General features: G+C 49.3%; 1 protein-coding gene across 2 annotated transcripts in view; it reads right to left on the bottom strand.

Moving 5' to 3' along the window:
- Positions 1 to 275: 275 nt before the first annotated feature.
- NR3C2 (nuclear receptor subfamily 3 group C member 2) overlaps positions 276 to 18692 on the bottom strand; it is a 206297-nt gene continuing 187880 nt past the window's right edge. For both annotated transcript variants that reach the window (XM_054392434.1, XM_054392435.1), the window contains 3 exons: positions 12617 to 12747; positions 9547 to 9704; positions 276 to 459 (listed from right to left, as the gene is read on the bottom strand). In XM_054392434.1, coding sequence (XP_054248409.1) covers positions 304 to 459; positions 9547 to 9704; positions 12617 to 12747 — 445 coding nt within the window. In that variant the 3' untranslated portion in view covers positions 276 to 303. The remainder of the gene's footprint in view (positions 460 to 9546; positions 9705 to 12616; positions 12748 to 18692) is intronic.

The following is an 18692-nucleotide window of genomic DNA, read 5'->3' as shown; positions in this document are numbered from 1 at the left end:
GTTTGTTAAAATATCAAAATCAAAGTTATTGACTAGATATGGCTTTTCATCCAGAGGAACAGGAACATTTGCTAAGTGGTTTAGGGTTACGGAGGGGTCACTTCCAACCACCTAGGTCTTGCCAAATCCCAGTCAACTGCTTTCCAGTCCCCAAACCCTTCGGATGATTTTAGACTATTCAGAGACAGCTGAACAAGTGTAAATAGCATGTTTAAAATATGGGTTTTCTTGGGTCCTTCATGGGTGTGGAATAACATAGGGAAACTTAAGGCAAAGTTCTTCCATTTAAGACATTTTCTATCATCACTTCCTGTGAAAGTACAGGGGCTTGGCATTCCCAGATTCCACCTTTGGTAGCTGGTCACTGATGATTTCCACCAGCATGGCTGGAAACTCTACTTTCAGTGCCTGAGACTCTCGGAAGGTGTAGAAACAGAATTCCAATAAGTCACTAACAAGCTGCAATACAGAAAGAAAAGACTTTTTAGGACAAGCACAGAGACCTTCCCAGGCAACCAAGGGCTCACTGACAATGGGTTAGTACTGAGCAAAGGCAGTGTACTCTGACAGTCCAGCTGCAGGGCTGGAAGGGCAAACACCTCCACTCCCAGCTCCCTGCCTGCACTCATTACAAATCAGCCTGCTAGGAAACCCAGGACCCCACAGGTTTGACTCCAGCATAACTGCACTTCTCATTTTGCTGACAGGCAACAAGTGGCCACCAGGAAAACTCAAGGTGCAGGTGCTCAACAGCTGTGAAGATAAAACCTCCTGCCCAGAGGGAGAAGACTAGACATAAGCTGTTCTAGCTCTAGATTTCAGCTGGATACATGTATGTTAAATACTCTCTTTTGTTTTAATGTACACACCTCAAGGTTTTGTTCTGCTTTCGTAATTAAACTCTAGAGTCAAAATGTAGGGAACTATTTCTTTTGGAAAACAATCCCAAGTTCTCTGGTGCTGCAGTGGAGGCTGCAAGCACACTTCTTGCTTTCTCCCAGTGGATTAAGCATCATGCTGAGAATTTTAAAGATAACAGTTTCTAATTAGCTCTTCAGAAGGAAGCTTTGCTCTGTAACACCACAAGGACTGAGTTAGTTACCTGTTAGCCTGGGGAACACCTCCAGCAGCAGAACAAACTGCACCTTGCAGTGCACCATGGCACTGCTTGGGCTTCCTCAGGGTGAGAGAGCTTTCCAGAGGGGAGATCACAACACAGCTCTCTCCCAAATGGCATCTGACAGCTCTCCTGGACTCCTAGTGAAGCTGGGCTCCAGCTGTAACAGGAACTAAAAGCTGGAAATGGCAAACAGCTTTTTGGTGCATGGGAAAAAAAACAACTGTGTATCTTCAAAGCACCAATAAACTCAGTCTCTCTTTTGCCTTATCTCAAGTTTTGCTGTTCTGTCAGTTGCAGAGCTTCCTTTTGGCCTACGCATCATGGGAAACCTCATCACACTAACAATGAACATTAACTTTGGCTTTTTAGCTTTTTGGTTTGGTTTGTCTCTTGTTTTGAGCTGTTACCTTCAGGTACTTACTTTTGCTATATGACAACACCACACCATTAGAGTGAGAGAACTACGAAGACCTCTTCCAGCAGCTCTACTCAGGGAATTACTTCTATTTTAATAAACAGTGAAAACATGGCAAAGCAATCTCATAGCCCAACCTACCTGCATGCAGTAGAACTACTTTGATACAACTGAGGAATTGTTCATGCCCTTCAGTAGCAAGAGAATGTTACTCCAAAACTTCAAAAGTAAGTGTGCTGGTTGCTGCGATCTAAATTAACCTCCTAAAGGCTCACAGTATGTCAGACCCTTACCACTCTTTAAGAAGACAACAATTTGAATCCCTCCAGAGGCAGAAAGAAGCACATCAACTTCTGAAGCACACCTTGGCTTCAGCATTAACTTCCATTCCGGTTCACCAAAACTCTGCTTTCTACAGCTGCAGCGAAACACTACAGTCTCTGCTGTTTACAAACTCCAGAACTACACACAGCTTAATTTTGGTACCTTTCGTTTCTGCAAAAGCCTTAAACCACTTCTGCTCATGTGGTTTATCAAAGAAAGACAAGTTTGTCCTTTCAGTTCTTAGCATGCAGAGCTACACTTTGTTAAAGGCAGAGTCAATAAAAGCGGGAGGCAGAAAAGGAAACAAACCCAAACCACTACCCTGTGGCTCCCTACCTCAGCACTTATTTTCAGGGCCTTCCCAAACAGAGGAGCAGTTTGTGAGCAGAGAAGTGCTGAGACCACTCAGAGACACATGACTACAGGAGCCTGTCTGCTGTTGCTTAGCTCATTGCCCATGACCTGGCATCTCAGGAAGTAATGCTAATTAATTAAATAGCTGCATGCTAACTAAGTAGAACAGACAGAACGTGGCTTTCAAGGGAAAAAATGCTGATGCTGAAAGGTTTACTTTACCTACGAGGAAGAGGAGGCTGTTTCTTCATGTCCCATGTGCCAAAGCATTCCAAAGCTTAACCCAAACCCAAAGCAAGCAAAGCACACTCTCTTGGTGGAACCACCACCACAGCCTCCTCAGCACTCCCTGCTGCAGTACCCCGAGCAACATTTTGCTGATGTAGTTTTGATTGCTGACAGGTAAATTTAGCTCAACTTTTCCTTTAACAGAGAAGTTCTCTCCTCTTCAGCAGGGAAATGAAGTTTTTGCTGTCATTTGTAAGACAGGAGCTCTGCCACTACAGTGACAGGGCTTATATACCACAGCTTACAAGTGAGACAACATAAACCAGCCAGCACCTCTAAATTTGGCTTTTCTACACCAAATACACTTCTGATGGTCCTTCAAAGGCTTGTTTGCTCTAAGAACTCCTGACTTTACCTGACTGTTGCTACCCTCTGCTTCTGGCTCTGCTGACACCTCCTCCAGCACACGCTGTGCAAGGCAGGGCTCGCTCAGCAGGGTGAAGGAAAGCAGCACCCTGCTCACAGGCACTGCAGCAGTTACTACAGATTGATTTCCTTCTACAGCCTCCAATTATTTCAGCTACTGAAGCATAGCTCAGCAGAGTGTAGACAGGCCAGGAATAAAAGAATTCCCATTTCATAGAATTATCTCTTTCAACTGGGAAAGACTTAAGAACAAGTCCAACCCTCCTCTACTTCTGCCAAGGCTGGTGCTAACCCATGGCCCTCAGCACCACACCTCTGCCTCTTTGAAACACCTCCAGAGATGGGGATTCAGCTACTTCCCCGGGCAGGCTGTGCCAGGCTTTGAGAACCCTTTCAGGGAAGAAAGGGTTCATCCTACCAAACCTAAACCTCTTCTGCTACAACTTGAGGCCATTTTTGTCTTGTCCTGTTACTTGTTGATAGGGAGAAGAGACCAACCCCCACCTGGCTCCAACCTCCTTTCAAGGAGTTGTAGAGCAGTAATATTCCATAAATGGTGAGTTTCATTACTGGCATGAAAAGCAATTGTTTTATCTTTGAAAAAATGCAGTCATAGAATGGTTAGGCTTGGAAGGAATCTTAAATGTCATCAAGAAAGGCAAAACTCCTTTCAGGGAGCTGTAGAGAGCAATGAGGTCTCCCCTCAGCCTCCTTTTCTCCAGGCTAATCAACCCAGTCCCCTCAGCTGCTCTTCCCCAGACCCTTCGCTAACCTTGCTTCCATTTCCTTGGGATGCATCATTTGCACCACCTTAGCAGGCAATTGTTCAGCTGCCTTTGGAGCTGGCACTAAGCATGGCTTGGTACCTTTGGTGGAACTGCAAGCCTCCCTCTGCACACAGAGAAACTGGGACAGTGACACAGGATGGAGCTCAGGTACCGCCTGTTCTGCCAGGCAGTGCCGGGCTGTGCCCAGCTGGGTCCTGGGTACCTCCCAGGATGGAGACTGCAGCCTCTCCAGGCAGGCAAACCTCACTAAATAAATGCAATCTGAGCTGGGCTGTGGGGATGCAGCCTCACAGGTCAGAATTATCACCTCCCTGCCACCCAGACTGCTGTGGAGCAGAACAGCTCTACCACTGACCAGGGGATCAGCTCTCAGCTACAACCCTGCACCACTTCAGCCCTGAATTACGGAGTTTTCTCCCATCACTACCCTACAGAGTCTCCTGCCTTTAAACATTTTCAAGGCTACACCAGCCTCTGTGATCCTGAGATTTTTACTTAATCAGTCTTTGCATTTGTGTGCTGCATGAAGCACCTCTGAGCATTAGGTATTAGGGTGGGGGGGTTCCACTGAATGGACTTTTTCACCCATACCATTCTTCATAATTAAAAAGATGAATCCCTTAATGAAGTCTCTGAAGTTAATACAGTCACAGTGACCTTTGAGCACTGATAGAAGCTCTGCAGCAAGAGGAATTGATTTTAGTTTGGCAATCTCACCTTGCCCTTGGCCTTCCAGAAATGGAAAGGGCTGCCTGGCTTGCAGGGCTGCATGTTTCTGCACTCACTGAGTTTTCTGACTTCCAAAGTCTTCCCCAGTCTCCAGGTGTGCTTGGAAAGCCCACAGTCAGCTATCAGGAGCATCTTTGTGATGAAGCCTACTGATACAGCAATTAAGCCAGCAGCAGGGTAACAACACAATGCTGAGTCATTTCTGCCTATTATTAGCTCCAGCTACCTCTGTCAGAACCCTCTCACACAAAAACCACGCTTCAGAAAACTTTCTCTATCCCTTTCAGGAGTCTGCCTGTTTCCTACAGCGTGGGTGTGTGCTGGGAGGAGGCAACCTCACAGCTCCACACACACAACTGTACAGCCTAGCTGACCACATGCACTGAGGCAGGCTCCCCGAGAGGACAAACTGCTGCCCAGCAGCTGAGCAGTGGTGATTTTGCCTCTTCCTTTCAAAACCTGTTTCAAACTGTGCAGGAGCCAGGAGCTTGCTGCTCTGCTAAGGCAGGAAACAGCAGCCAAGGCCAGGCAGCAAAGGCCCCTGGGTGAGACTGGGACTACTGTGACCTCCAACCTAGATCTGCTCCTCTCTAATCTAGCCTCTGAGTAAACAGAAAATGCCTGCTTTGGGGAATCAAGCACAGGGACTAACACAGAGCTCTGAACAGCTCCTCAGCTGTGGGCCAACTTTGGCAGCTCAGCAGCAGGAGTAAATGCACCCAAAGGCGTTGGAAACAGCCGAGGGGCTCACCTGGGGATTCGTATCTGTGGGATTAAGCACCTGCAGAGGCCCCCTTGCCTCCACCTCCCTCTTGCCTCCACTGCAGCACACCTCGCAAACCTGCCCCAGGACCTGTGCCCTTCTTCCTGCCAGCAGCTTTTTCACAAGTCTAATCCTGGCACTTTCAGCCTATGGAAAGATCTACCTCAGCTATAAAGTATTCCCTTCAGGAACCATAAAAAATTAATTATTCAGCAGCATGAGCCTTAAAGAATTTATTTTTGTTTGGCAGAAAATATCAACAAGCAACTGCCAGTGCAGTGCTCTGCCTTGCCAAGGCGAGAGGAAGGTTCACATTAGGGCTTAATGTTGTAGCATCCAAACAAAGGCCCTCTCGACTCCAAGTCTGGTTACCATCAGACAGATCAAAACCAAACCCAGCTTTTGTTCTGCAGACCACCTAACCATCCACTGCACTCCCTGCAGCAAACAGGGCTTGGGCTCCCCAGGCAAGACACAGCCCTGCCTGCCAAAGCCCACGGGAGATGCTGAGGAGGATCCAAGTGGAGTCTGTGATACCCTGTGCAGCACAGCTGTTTCTAATGTTCCTGCACGCCTCTGGCTGACCACACAATGCTGCTCACCTGCATCCAAGTGCTGTGCATGCATCTCTCCCCGAAATGCCCACAGCCAGCCATGGGCACAAGGCCAAAGCCTTGATGTGCTAGGCAGGGAGGCTGGGCTATGGATCTCCACACATACTGCTGCTTCATGAAATGCTGCACACAGCCTGACCTGCCACAACAGCACAATCCCTGCTTGAAGGAACCAGACTGATCACATTGCAGCCTTCAGTGCTCCCAGAAGATACCCACACTGGGCTCCATCCACACCAGCAAGGCTGAGCCACAGCACAGCAAGTCAACGGCAACAAGCTACTCCTCTCCATCTCATGCCAAGGGAGAGGAAGGGCACCCTGTAATCAGCCATCACCTGCTGCTTCCACACAGCACTATGCAAGTAAGAGCAATTTTATAGAATCACCAAGGTTGGAAAAGACCTCTAAGCTCATCCAGTTCAACCATCAACCCAGCACCACCATGCCCACTTAACTGTGTCCTGAAGTGCCATGGCACACATCTCTTCAACACCCCCAGGGATGGTGACTCCATCAGCTCCCTGGGCAGCCTGTTCCAATGCCTGACCACTCTTGCAGCAAAGAATTTTCCTCATCTCCAACCTAACCCTCCCCTGGTGCAAGTTGAGGCCATTTCCTCTTATCCTATCACTAGTTACTTGAGAGAAAAGACCAACACCCACCTTCACTCCAGCCTCCTCTCACGGAGCTGTAGAGAGCAATGAGGTCTCCCCTCTTCTCCAGACTAAACAACTCCAGCTCCCTCAGCTGTTCCTCACCAGAGCAGGGCAGCCTGCAGCCCAGGAGCTGGTGTGCACACACGTGAGCAAAACCCTGGCTGCTGGGGTGGCTTTTGAGCTCTTGATTTTGGCACGTGGAGGCTTTATGGAGCACTAAATAAAGTTGCTGATTTTCTCAAATACTTAAGTGCCTATCTGGTCTCTGCCAAAATTTTCTTCTCTTCTCAGCACTTCTCTACCTGCACACATGTTCTCCGAGTGGATGAATGATTCAGTACACAAAGCAATGTAAAGCCACCTCGTTTGGATTATTTTTTCTCTTCTTCATCTTACCTACTGCAAAAAAAGTCTAATTTAATATCCCCACATGCATCCTTTCACATAGCCCTCAGCAAGACTACCTAAAATCCAGGTTGATGAAAGCAAGTGTGAAGGTGCAAAGGAGCATTGGGGGTTTCACTGTTTGTCACTACACTCAGGTAAAGAGAAGTCCATGAAGAGCAAGAAGCTACTCTGCTGCAACAGCTGGGAGCAGCAGGAGGGCTGCATTAAGCATAAGCCCTGTGCCAGTCCCTTCGGGCTTGTGCTGCCAATGCCGGTGCTGTGGCTACGGCAGCACGTAAACATGGGGCTTCAGCTCCACTCAGCTCAGCACCAGATAGAGTCTGAGCCTCTAAAATTATGATGGAGTAAGTTAAAAATACCAAGGTGACAGCTGAGAAAGTGTTCATCCTATACTAAGGAACTGAGGGGAGCAGAAGCATTTGCTTTGACAGGAGGGACAAACTGCAGTCGCAGGCAGTGGGGGGAAGAGCAATCCTCACTTCTCCTAAGTGTTACCACCACTCTAAATCCGTTCTGATGGGTTTCAACAAAGCAAAAAATAAAATAAAACATGAAAATAAAAATTAGTTTTAAAGAGAGAGAGAAAAAAAATACTAAATAAACCAAGTGCCCTTGTTGAAGATGCCTCTACCACCATGGGTAGGTTTGGACTGGACACTAGGAAAAGGAGTGGTGGTCAGGCACTGGACCAGGCTGCCCAGGGAGGTGGTGGAGTCACCAAACCTGGATGTGTTTTAAAGGTGGTTTGGATGTGGTGCTTGGGCCTATGGTTTAGGGGTGACCCTTGTAGAAGGGCTGGACCTGGTGATCCTGAGGGGCTTCTCCAACCTGAATGTTGCTGTGATTTCTGTGGTCAGCCCTGAGTGGCAGCGCTGCTGGGGAGACAGGCAGCCTGTCCAAGGCAAAGCGCTGACAAGAGGACTTTCTCTTAAAAGTCCTTTGTAACAAAGTGCTCCATTAAAACAGAAAAGTAAAAACAGCTTAATTAAAAATTGAACCAACCCTGAGAGCAGGCTGCTTCCTCAGGTTAGCTCAGCTCCCAGTGCTGTGTTTTGGAAAACATCTGTAGGCCAGGGCAGCGCTGCCGGGGAGCCTGAGCCTGTCAGCCCTCACTGGAACCTCTCAGACACTGCCTGGCTGGAGGGGAACAGAAAGCTCCATGAATGCAAGGGGCTGCTCTGCTGCCCCGAGGTTCAGATGTGAGTATCTTGCAAGTGATGTTATCACCACTCCCCTTGCTTTCCACTCAAAACACTACAACTTCCTCTGCTGGCAGGGAGCAAGCGAAACACGATCCCTGAAGAATGAGCTGTTGCTGCAATACTAATAATACTCTCCCTGCCTCCCACTAAGGTTTGCAATGTTTTAATGAACAACAGAACAGTATTTGAAAAAAAATTCCATGTGTACATCCTGTAAACAGACCCCAGGCCCTTATGCAGAGCTGACCTGAAGTGCATTGTGCTGTTACTGTCTCTACAAACATCAAAGCTGAGTGCAGGCTTTCTGTGCAGGCTCTGAAAACAAGTCTTGTAGGTTCTGCATGCAGCAAAGTTCCTTCCCCGCCCACCCAGGAGGGCATAGAACACTTCTCCTTTGCTGCACTTTACCAGCTCTTACTGGGAGGTGATCAGCAAATGCTGCTGGGCTTCAGCCTCTGTCCAGGGGGCCCCTCCTCTCTTGTACCCAGACATGACTAAAGGTTGCTCTCACTGGCCCCACAAGTCTCCTGCCACTTGCTGCAGCTTCAGAGCAAACGGGCACCAACTCCTGCTGGCCCCAGTCAAAGGGCTGGTGCCCAGGGCACTCTCAGGGGAAAACCCCTCAGCTTGAGGAGACCATTAGAGCTGGGTTGCTAGTACCCACTGTGGGGACTCCAGACTGTTACAGAGAGCACGGAGATGCACCACTGCTTCTCCAAGGCTTCCAGAAAGAGAGATCTCTGCACTTACCATGTTACTGGCTAGAACTGGCTTGCTCCCAACTCAACAGTTCAGCATTACAGATACCCCCCTTCAGAAATCATGAGCTAGTCCCATGCATTATTGCCACAAGCCTTCAGAGTCCCTCTGAGCTGAAGCACCAACAACCTGGATGTCTGGGGACCAAGCATTTAGTCCCCCATGTCATACATCCCATCTCACACCTGACCCCTGTAAAACATAGACATGACCTAACAACGCAGTCAGTCTTACACCTGAAAAGATCAAACGAAGCTTCAAACACCCAAGATGGCTCCACAGTCTTAACACATCTTTTAAAGTTATGATTAGTATGAGCCCAGCTGTAAAAGGCCATCAAATCAATCCAACATTTATTAGCACATCAGGCACGGCGGACACGTGACACTAATCCAGCAGCGAGAAGGGACCCCTGGGATGCTCTGCATGGTGTCTACTGCAGGCTCACAGCTAACATCACCTCTGCTGAAGAGCTCTGACCCCACTAATAGCTCTGTTGGCTTAGGCAAATCACTCCAGGAACACACTGTCATTTAACATAGGAGAAGGCAGTAGGACCCAGCCCTTAATGACTTATATTTTCTTCCTTTACTTGGCAGTTGTCCTAACATTCATCCAACAGCTCCTCTCAGCTGTTCCTTTAAAAAGAATGCCACCTTTTTTCTCCCTGTTAGTTAACACAATTAAACACTGCTGGTTTACCTTGGTGGAGAGAGTTTTGCTTAACTTGTCTGCACTCCCTGGGGAGTTATACTTACATCATGCATGGAGTCAAGAAGCTTAGTCAGTTGGTAGAATCTCTGCCAGCTTTGCCCAGAGTTACTTGGACATTTAGTTACCATCTTCTTTAGTTCTTTAATGTAATTTGCCCTCATTTCTTCAAATGCAGCTTGGCTTTTGAGACCATCCTTGGGAACTGTCATTGAAAAGACAGTCTTACATTAATATTAACTGCATGGCTTACTCCTTTGATGTGCATACTTTCAAAGTTACACCAGTTAAGGGACGTAAGAATTAAACCTTCAAGCAAGGCCCAGAATTTTTACAGACATTGGTAAGGAATCAACACCATCACACAGATTTTCATGAGATTCAAGCATCCTCTCCAGACCTGTGATTGCAGAGGCTGTGGCAGAGGACAAGATAACATCTCAGCAACAGCACACATGCCAACCTCATGCTGAAACTGGTTTTAATACAACCCAACCACACACACAAAAAGGCAGATGGATCAAGGAATTTTTTTTTCACAAGTTGGAGACATGATTTATCATCCTGGAATGATTTCCCACCCTTGGCTGAGCAAGGGAAGGTACAAAGTTACAGCTGTTGTGTGCAGAAAAGCTAGGCCAAGTGACATGACTTCAGGCCATCATCTTTGAGTGTTAGTAAGCATCTGCACAACACCTAGAACAAACAGCCATTATTCTGCATCCAACAGAAGACTGTTTTCCAAAGAGGCATCCTGACCACAGCATACAGTTGGCAAGCATTGCTGGTGTTCCCATCTGCCACAGGGATCACTTCACAAGTAGGCTAAAACTAGAGCTTTCTGATGTTTTTTTTTTTTGCTGTGACTGATACTAGCAAAGCTAATTACAGAATCAAATACACTCCTTCATTACAGACTGCAGCTACTCTTGCACTGCAGCAGGTTCTGCCCCAGGCAGGAAGGGCTTACAGGACCAGACCTCTAGGAAAAGCCCAAAGAAGTTACTGACAACACCACACAAAACCTTCTAGTGTTCTCCTACCTGGGCTTAACCACCCAATGCTTTTCTATGCTGCATCTCTTAATGCTAGTCAAGAGAAGGAAAAGACTATACTGCACAGGAATGAGTTTATTTTCTGTGGAAGCCAAAAAGCTACATCATAGTAACCTAAATGGGAAGCTACTTATTTAAAAAGGAAAGAGAAAAGGTGAATTTCCAATTTAGCTTATCTTAACAGCTTGTCAGAAATTGGCTTGGTCTCTAAAATCCTGTGAACTGCCTTCTACCCCACTGCAACAACATGCTAAGCACCTAACAAGTACCCAAATGGCTCCAGAGTAGGCACTGGTTATCTGCTGTCACCAATATCTACCAGAGCAAGCTAGCAGCAGCAGTGAGAAACAAGGAGGAGCTCTGCCACCAGGTGAGCAACAAGGACTTGCAACTACCAGGTGCAGGAAGGGGGCACAAGGAGGAATCTTTAGAAAAAGCCTAGGAGATAACACATTAACCTGCCTACCATTCAGTAAATATTATCTGTTGTATAAACATCACATTTCAGTCCTCACTTCTGGATGCCAAGTCTCTCAGTCAGCTGACAGACAGAAGCAGCTCTATGGAACAGATGTACAAATGCAGTTCAAGCTGAATGAACACAGAGGCATCAGTCAAGCTGAGCAAAGCCACCAGGCCACACTGTGGCCCTTACACGGAATGCAAGGGCTTTACAGTTCTTAGAGACTGGGAGAGCTCTCTCTTTGTCCACTACTGTGTATTTTACTGTTCTGCCTGAAAATTATTATACTACCACCCTAGCTAGATTATTAAGAAAGACAGAAAGGCCACAAATAAAGAGAATTCCAGCAAAACATGACATTCTGGAGCCTTGCCCAGCATTTCTGATTTTACTTATTAAATGCAGCAATGCTTTTGGCAAGCTCCCAAAATCTATGGTCTGTGTAAAGCAAGAAAACAATTGAGTTGTAATGTGTGATTTCTTTCACATGCAAATGGAGTGAAACTCCCTTGATGTGGTCATCATGAAAGTTTCAGAGTAACTGGGATACTGCTCATCACATGTCTGAGTAAGAAATCCCAAAGGAAAGCAAACCTGGGGTTTGCCATCAGGAGCTTGTATCAAGGTGCAGGCATTCAAACCCAGGTTTGCTGCCTTCACACGACACTTTCTACCTTTTATCACCATCTTCACTTCCATTTTGCTCTCCTCTCTAACACAAACATTCTGATTCTCCCCACACAAACTACTTTGAGCAGGTTTTTCTAGAGCTGGTGGTACTGAGCTAGCTGAAGTTAACTGGTCAGGCTGACCCTGCCCAACAGATTCTAGCAATAAATCCAGTCATTAATTATCACTCTCAAGAGGGCAGAAGAATAAATAAATGCCTAAAGAACTTTTGCTATGTTTTTAAAACACCTCTAGGCTGGTTTTCTAAAGATTCTTCCCCTTTAGGGTTGATTAAAAAGTGGCAGAGGCAGATCTCCAATCCAGATGTTCTCTCAATATTTTCAGTAAGGTAAGATCAGAAGACCTCCTAATTACCACACAGTGCTGTAACAGACAGCAAGATGGAATTCTGTATCCTCAGAAAACTCAAAGTGGGACACTCTGGAGAAAAGTAACACAAGCAGTATCATTTATTAACTGTTTAGGGGGAGGCCTTGCTCACCACTCTGCACTCCCTGGGCTTTGGAAAACCAGTCCTTCTGCATACAGGCAATGGCATCTCTTGAGCTTGAAGGTGGCATTAAGTTACCCAGACTGGGGGGTTTGAGTGTTGAATAGGAAGTTCTTCCCAGTCCCCACAGCTGTGGCACTTTCTTGGCACACCTGACTCAAGTGGTTCCTGTACAGGGCAGTGGGGGCAAGGCGCCTTTTCCAGCCACTCCTGTCCATCAACACACATGACATGCAAACTGCAAAGACACTTCCAGTGCCAGTGGAGAGCAAGATGTCCTCCTGAACCCTAAGACATAAACCCAGCCTGATTCCTGTGGCCCCGCTGGAAACAGTTTGTGGCCCTTTTGTCACCTTAGTCAACTCTTTGTGAGCTGGAATACTCCCAAGCATTCCCACGCAGCCAGGAATCTAACCTACCTGTGCTTAGGAGCAGCAGAACTTTCATGATGGTGTACTCCTCAAAGCTGAGCTGCAAGCGAACGAACTGGAGGCTGACCTGGTGCATCCCCTGGCAGAGCTCGAACATGGCCGACTGGCGCATCCGCTCCCTGCGAGGAGAAAGGAGACAGCCGGCGGTGAGCGCGGGGTGCCCGCACCGCAGGCAGGCCAGCTCCGACCTGCACGCCAGACACGAGCCTGCACAGCTCAGGCAGCGACATGGCAGCTGCAAAGTTCAGGTTAGGTAAGGGAGCTGGGGACCTGCCAGCCCACAGGGCTGCCTGCTCCTCGTGCTCCCAGGCTGGCAAGAAAACTCGCTGTGAGCTTTGGAGGAGCTGGGCATGACCTTGCTCAACTCCTACACATCCACGATGCATGGCTGAGGTCACTGTCCAACATTAACATCCACCCCCTGGAAGGAGCCCAAACAACTGTCACTTAATATCAACACTGCCAGTGCATAAGACACTGGCAGAAACATGTCCTGCCAGGCAAGGCTTCTCCTGCTCAATAATGTGTCATTAGCAGAATCACAGCATGGCTTGGGTTGGAAGGGACCTTTACAGCTCCCCTAGGCCAATCTCTCTGCAATAAGCAAGGACATCTCCAACTAGATCAGGCTGCACAGAGCCCTGTCCAACCTGACATGGAATGGTTCCAGGGCTGAGGCGTTTCCCAACCTCTCTGGACAACCTGGGACAGTGTCTCACCACACTCAGTGTAGATTTTTCCCTTCCATCTAGTCTCAATCTCCCTCTTTTAGTTTAAACCATCACCCCTTGTCCTGCCACAACAGGCCTTGATAAACAGATTGTCCCCATCTTTCTTCTAGTGCCCCTTGAAGTACTAAAAGGCCACAATAAGGTCTCTCTGGAGCCTCCTCCAGGCTGAACAAGCCCAACTTGCTCAACCTGTCCTCACAGCAGAGGTGCTACAGTCACTGGATCATTTTTGTGGCCTTCTCTGGACCTGCTCTAACAGTTCCATGTCCTTCCTGTGCTGGGGGCTCCAGAGCTGGCCCCAATATTGCAGGTGAAGTTTCAGCAGAGTGAAGCAGGGGGGATGAATCCCTCCCTCCACCTGCTGCCCACGCTGCTAGGGATGCATCCCAGGACAGGGCTGTGTGCACACATTGCTGGCTCCTGTCCAGCTTTTCATCCACCACCATCTAAGATAGTCAGAAATAAAGGAGTGTGTAGGAGATCCCTCTTACACTAGTTGAGATTTTTCCTGTTCAGTTGTAAAATAATGCCATAGGACTTGTATATAATTACAGTTCAAGGAAAAAAAAAAGTATGTTTTGATATATTCAGCTTCAGAGCCTCTCTCTCTTCTCTGAGGCAACTCCAGGCTGTTATCCTGCAGCATTACTTAGGCTTTTGCTGTACTACCAAAGCCCCTATCCCATACCACTGCTTCACGTTGAGATTCTGATCTCTCCGTGGGGGTTCAGACAAGGTGCTGTCACTGATCAGTGGCCAACCACTTTCTGTTGCTGGTTTTTTACTTGCTGAACAACAATTCTCCATCTTTCTTCAAACATGTTTTCCCCCCACATATTCAGGGAATTGGCTGAAGTTCAGCTAATTATTTTAACCAAGCAACTGCCTTTTCAAATATACAAATTGGCTGGTGAAAGAGAAGGATCATACTGTGTGCAAACAAAGACTGACGTCATCTTCCTGCAGTTTTATTTCACTACTGCCAAGGCAGATTTTATTTTCCTCCTTAATACTAATAAAGTGGACTCCCCATTGTTATATGGGCTCTGCACTTTTCCCCTGCTCCACCCTCTTCTTGAGACCAAGAACTTCCAGCCTTTTTTATTTTTTCAGTGCCATAGTAGTAGTAATGCCACTATTTACTTATTCTTATTGTGCAGTGAGGACCACAGGGAAGAGAAGACAGAAGAAAGTAAGTCTCTGGATGCTTTGGGCAGTGATTGAAATAGGAGTTGGCCTTCTGCTGGAGAAGAGGAGCCTCTGCTGCTGGGTGCAGGCATGCAGGAGCACACCAGACCTGCGGAGGACTCGCAGGCGCCACTTGCACGCCCAGCGCCGGTCACATGTGGTGAACACACACAGAGTGACCCCGAAGCACTGGGACCAGGGGAAACAGAGAAGGGTTTGCAGGATTCAGAGGTGTCAGGTGTACATAAATGGGCACTTGCTGCTGGAGCTGCTGTGCCTGGGGTCCTGCTCCAGCCCTGTGTCTGCTCGAGGCTGGTGGCCACCATCCAAGGCTTGCAGCCAACCTGGCACAACAGCACCTGGATCCCTCCGGGTGTTCGGATGCACCCTTAGCAGGGTGGCAGTGTGTCAGGGATGGGGGCTTCTTCATGCCTGGCCACTGCATGACTTGCCCTACACTTCTCTTTGGGGGCATCATCCTGTATCAGACCAAGGTTCTCCTGCATGACAGGTTGCTGCTGCCCAAAGAGCTGCAGTAACTTCTGAGCTGACCCAGAGACAACTGGGCAAAAAAGACTACAAAAGACCTCCACCAGACGAGTGAACTCCCTCCTCCCACTGCTGCTGCTCCCCTCTCTCTTCCCAAAATTGCCAAATCCAGGTCTAGAACACAGACAACGGTGGTTCCTAAATGATCTCTCCCAGAAGGCTCAGCAGGATACGCATGAGAGTTGAAAGGCAAAATACTTTTGTATTTTGAAAAGTACATTTTAAGGTACATCTCAGACCGCTCAAGACTAGCAGCGTTCAAACGCAGAACATGATTACTTTTGCAGGACTCCAAAGCAGGTTTCTCCAGCCTCACCACCCCTGTCTGCCTTTGACCTCCATGGACACAGGAAGCATCAGACCTCTCATCCGATACCACAAACCACACAGCAACCACAACTAAGCATTTTGAGGTTTTGTGTCAGGTTTCTTGTGCTTTCCCTGATCAGCAATAGTAAAACATTCTGTGACAGCTAACCTAGGAGAAGGGGGGAGGGAGAGGAGGGAGAAGGGGGGAGGGAGAGGAGGGAGAAGGGGGGAGGGAGAGGAGGGAGAAGGGGGGAGGGAGAGGAGGGAGAAGGGGGGAGGGAGAGGAGGGAGAAGGGGGAGGGAGGGAGGGAGAAGGGGGGAGGGAGGGGAGGGAGAAGGGGGGAGGGAGGGGAGGGAGAAGGGGGGAGGGAGGGGAGGGAGAAGGGGGGAGGGAGGGGAGGGAGAAGGGGGGAGGGAGAGGAGGGAGAAGGGGGGAGGGAGAGGAGGGAGAAGGGGGGAGGGAGAGGAGGGAGAAGGGGGGAGGGAGAGGAGGGAGAAGGGGGGAGGGAGAGGAGGGAGAAGGGGGGAGGGAGAGGAGGGAGAAGGGGGGAGGGAGAGGAGGGAGAAGGGGGGAGGGAGAGGAGGGAGAAGGGGGGAGGGAGAGGAGGGAGAAGGGGGGAGGGAGAGGAGGGAGAAGGGGGGAGGGAGAGGAGGGAGAAGGGGGAGGGAGAGGAGGGAGAAGGGGGGAGGGAGAGGAGGGAGAAGGGGGGAGGGAGAGGAGGGAGAAGGGGGGAGGGAGAGGAGGGAGAAGGGGGGAGGGAGAGGAGGGAGAAGGGGGGAGGGAGAGGAGGGAGAAGGGGGGAGGGAGAGGAGGGAGAAGGGGGGAGGGAGAGGAGGGAGAAGGGGGGAGGGAGAGGAGGGAGAAGGGGGGAGGGAGAGGAGGGAGAAGGGGGGAGGGAGAGGAGGGAGAAGGGGGGAGGGAGAGGAGGGAGAAGGGGGGAGGGAGAGGAGGGAGAAGGGGGGAGGGAGAGGAGGGAGAAGGGGGGAGGGAGAGGAGGGAGAAGGGGGGAGGGAGAGGAGGGAGAAGGGGGGAGGGAGAGGAGGGAGAAGGGGGGAGGGAGAGGAGGGAGAAGGGGGGAGGGAGAGGAGGGAGAAGGGGGGAGGGAGAGGAGGGAGAAGGGGGGAGGGAGAGGAGGGAGAAGGGGGGAGGGAGAGGAGGGAGAAGGGGGGAGGGAGAGGAGGGAGAAGGGGGGAGGGAGAGGAGGGAGAAGGGGGGAGGGAGAGGAGGGAGAAGGGGGGAGGGAGAGGAGGGAGAAGGGGGGAGGGAGAGGAGGGAGAAGGGGGGAGGGAGAGGAGGGAGAAGGGGGGAGGGAGAGGGAGGGAGAAGGAGGGAGAGGGGGGAGGGAGAGGAGGGAGAAGGGGGGAGGGAGAGGAGGGAGAAGGGGGGAGGGAGAGGAGGGAGAAGGGGGGAGGGAGAGGAGGGAGAAGGGGGGAGGGAGAGGAGGGAGAAGGGGGGAGGGAGAGGAGGGAGAAGGGGGGAGGGAGAGGAGGGAGAAGGGGGGAGGGAGAGGAGGGAGAAGGGGGGAGGGAGAGGAGGGAGAAGGGGGGAGGGAGAGGAGGGAGAAGGGGGGAGGGAGAGGAGGGTGAAGGGGGGAGGGAGAGAAGGGTGAAGGAGAAGGGAGAGAAGGGTGAAGGAGAAGATGAGAAAAAATAAGATTAAAAAAATGAAGATGAAAAAGAAAAAAGGAAGAAAGAAAGAAAAGGTAGAAGGAAAGTAAAAGGGCACAAGGGAAGGGAAACAAAAAACTCAAAAACGGAAAAAAAAGGAAAGGAAAGAAAGGGTAAAAAGGACTGGAAAAAGGAGAAAAAGGAAAGAGGGAGAAAAAAAAGGACTGGAGAAAGGAAAAAAAAGGAAAGGAAAGGGGGGACAAGGGAAAGGTAAGGAAAAAGGCACCAACCAACCAACCCACCCCAGTTGTACCTCTGACACAGCATCCAAAGTTTGTTGACATGACAAATGGAGGATGTGGAGAGCTGAAGTCTGAGGGCATGTAGCTTTCAGGGAACACTTAAGCAGGTAAGTACATGTAAGTAATAAGAGGTGTGGAGCCAAAGCTCTGGATCTGCTGCGCAGATTCGCATTCAGAAGTGGTGTCATTAGCTCAGTTTAGCTTAATCCTCCTTTGTAATAATATGCTTTAAACTTTACACCTTCAGTTAATCCATCTTAAGTTCCCCGAGTGTCTCCTTACAGGCTTACTGTAATGCCTGGCTCACATCCTGCCTGACCTTTCCCGCAGCACTGGGGGCGGGCAGAGCGGTGGCAGCCAGCCCATGCCCCCCAGCTATGGCTCTGCCCCGCTTCTGGCTGCTCCTGCAGAGCCTTCTGCCCACCCATACCTGGTTTTAACTGCTCACCAAGCTGCTCACTGGAAATAAGCTGCAGCTGCTCTTCCCTCCTTCCCAGCAGGAGGAGGATGAGGTGGGTACCCCTGCCAGTGAAGCTCTCCAAGGGACCCCAGCCTGCTCAGTGGGAAGAGTTTTGTTCTTGCTGCTGGGCTTCTCTCAACGCATCACAGCAAATGTGTTCCTGCTTGAAAGACTTCCTGGTACTCTCCCTGAGTTCATCTTCTCTTTCTCCTCACTTGATCTGGGATCTCTCCTTAACCCCACACAATCTGTAAGTCCTCACCTCACTCATCTCTGCTGCCCTTATTCCCAAACTGACCCCAGATCTCCTGTCTTCCTTCCATGGGCAGGCTGCATGGAGATCAGCTTTGTGGGACTGGCCCAATACCTCAGCCTGTTTCATTCTCAACTTCTTGTTGAGCTCTACCTAGCACAAACCTGAACCTACTCCTGTGGGGCAAATCATGGCGCTGGCTTTGTGTGCCACAGCACTGGAATCACCACACATCCTTCTGCTCAATGGGCTGGGCTTAGACACCTGCTTCCCCATCCTGAAGCCATTAGAAACGCAACCAAAGTCAGCAGTACTGGAGCAGCATCATTAAGTTATTGCACTGATCAAAATCCAAGCCCAAATACATGCAGAATTCAAGCAAAATTCAATTGTGACTTTTCATTCAGCCTTTCCCCCCACCTTGTTCAGCACTTTCCCATCTCTGCTCGCTTTGCAAGCCACAGCAGAAAGAAAGGAAAACAAACTCCCCTTCAACACACCACCTTCAACTCTCAGAGCTTTAGAGCCATCTCCTTCCAGGAAAGAAAAAAAATAACTGTTACCTTCCATCAGTGGCAACTGCAGGCACACAGTCCTGCTGAAATTAATGGCAGTTTTGTCATCAGTTTCTACTGGAGAGAAATTTGGGTCATGCCCATTTTTC

This window comes from Indicator indicator, chromosome 25 (genome assembly GCF_027791375.1).
Source record: "Indicator indicator isolate 239-I01 chromosome 25, UM_Iind_1.1, whole genome shotgun sequence".
Lineage (NCBI taxonomy): Eukaryota > Metazoa > Chordata > Aves > Piciformes > Indicatoridae > Indicator > Indicator indicator.
Note: the sequence above shows the minus strand (reverse complement) of the source record. Positions and strands in the feature narration are given on the sequence as shown.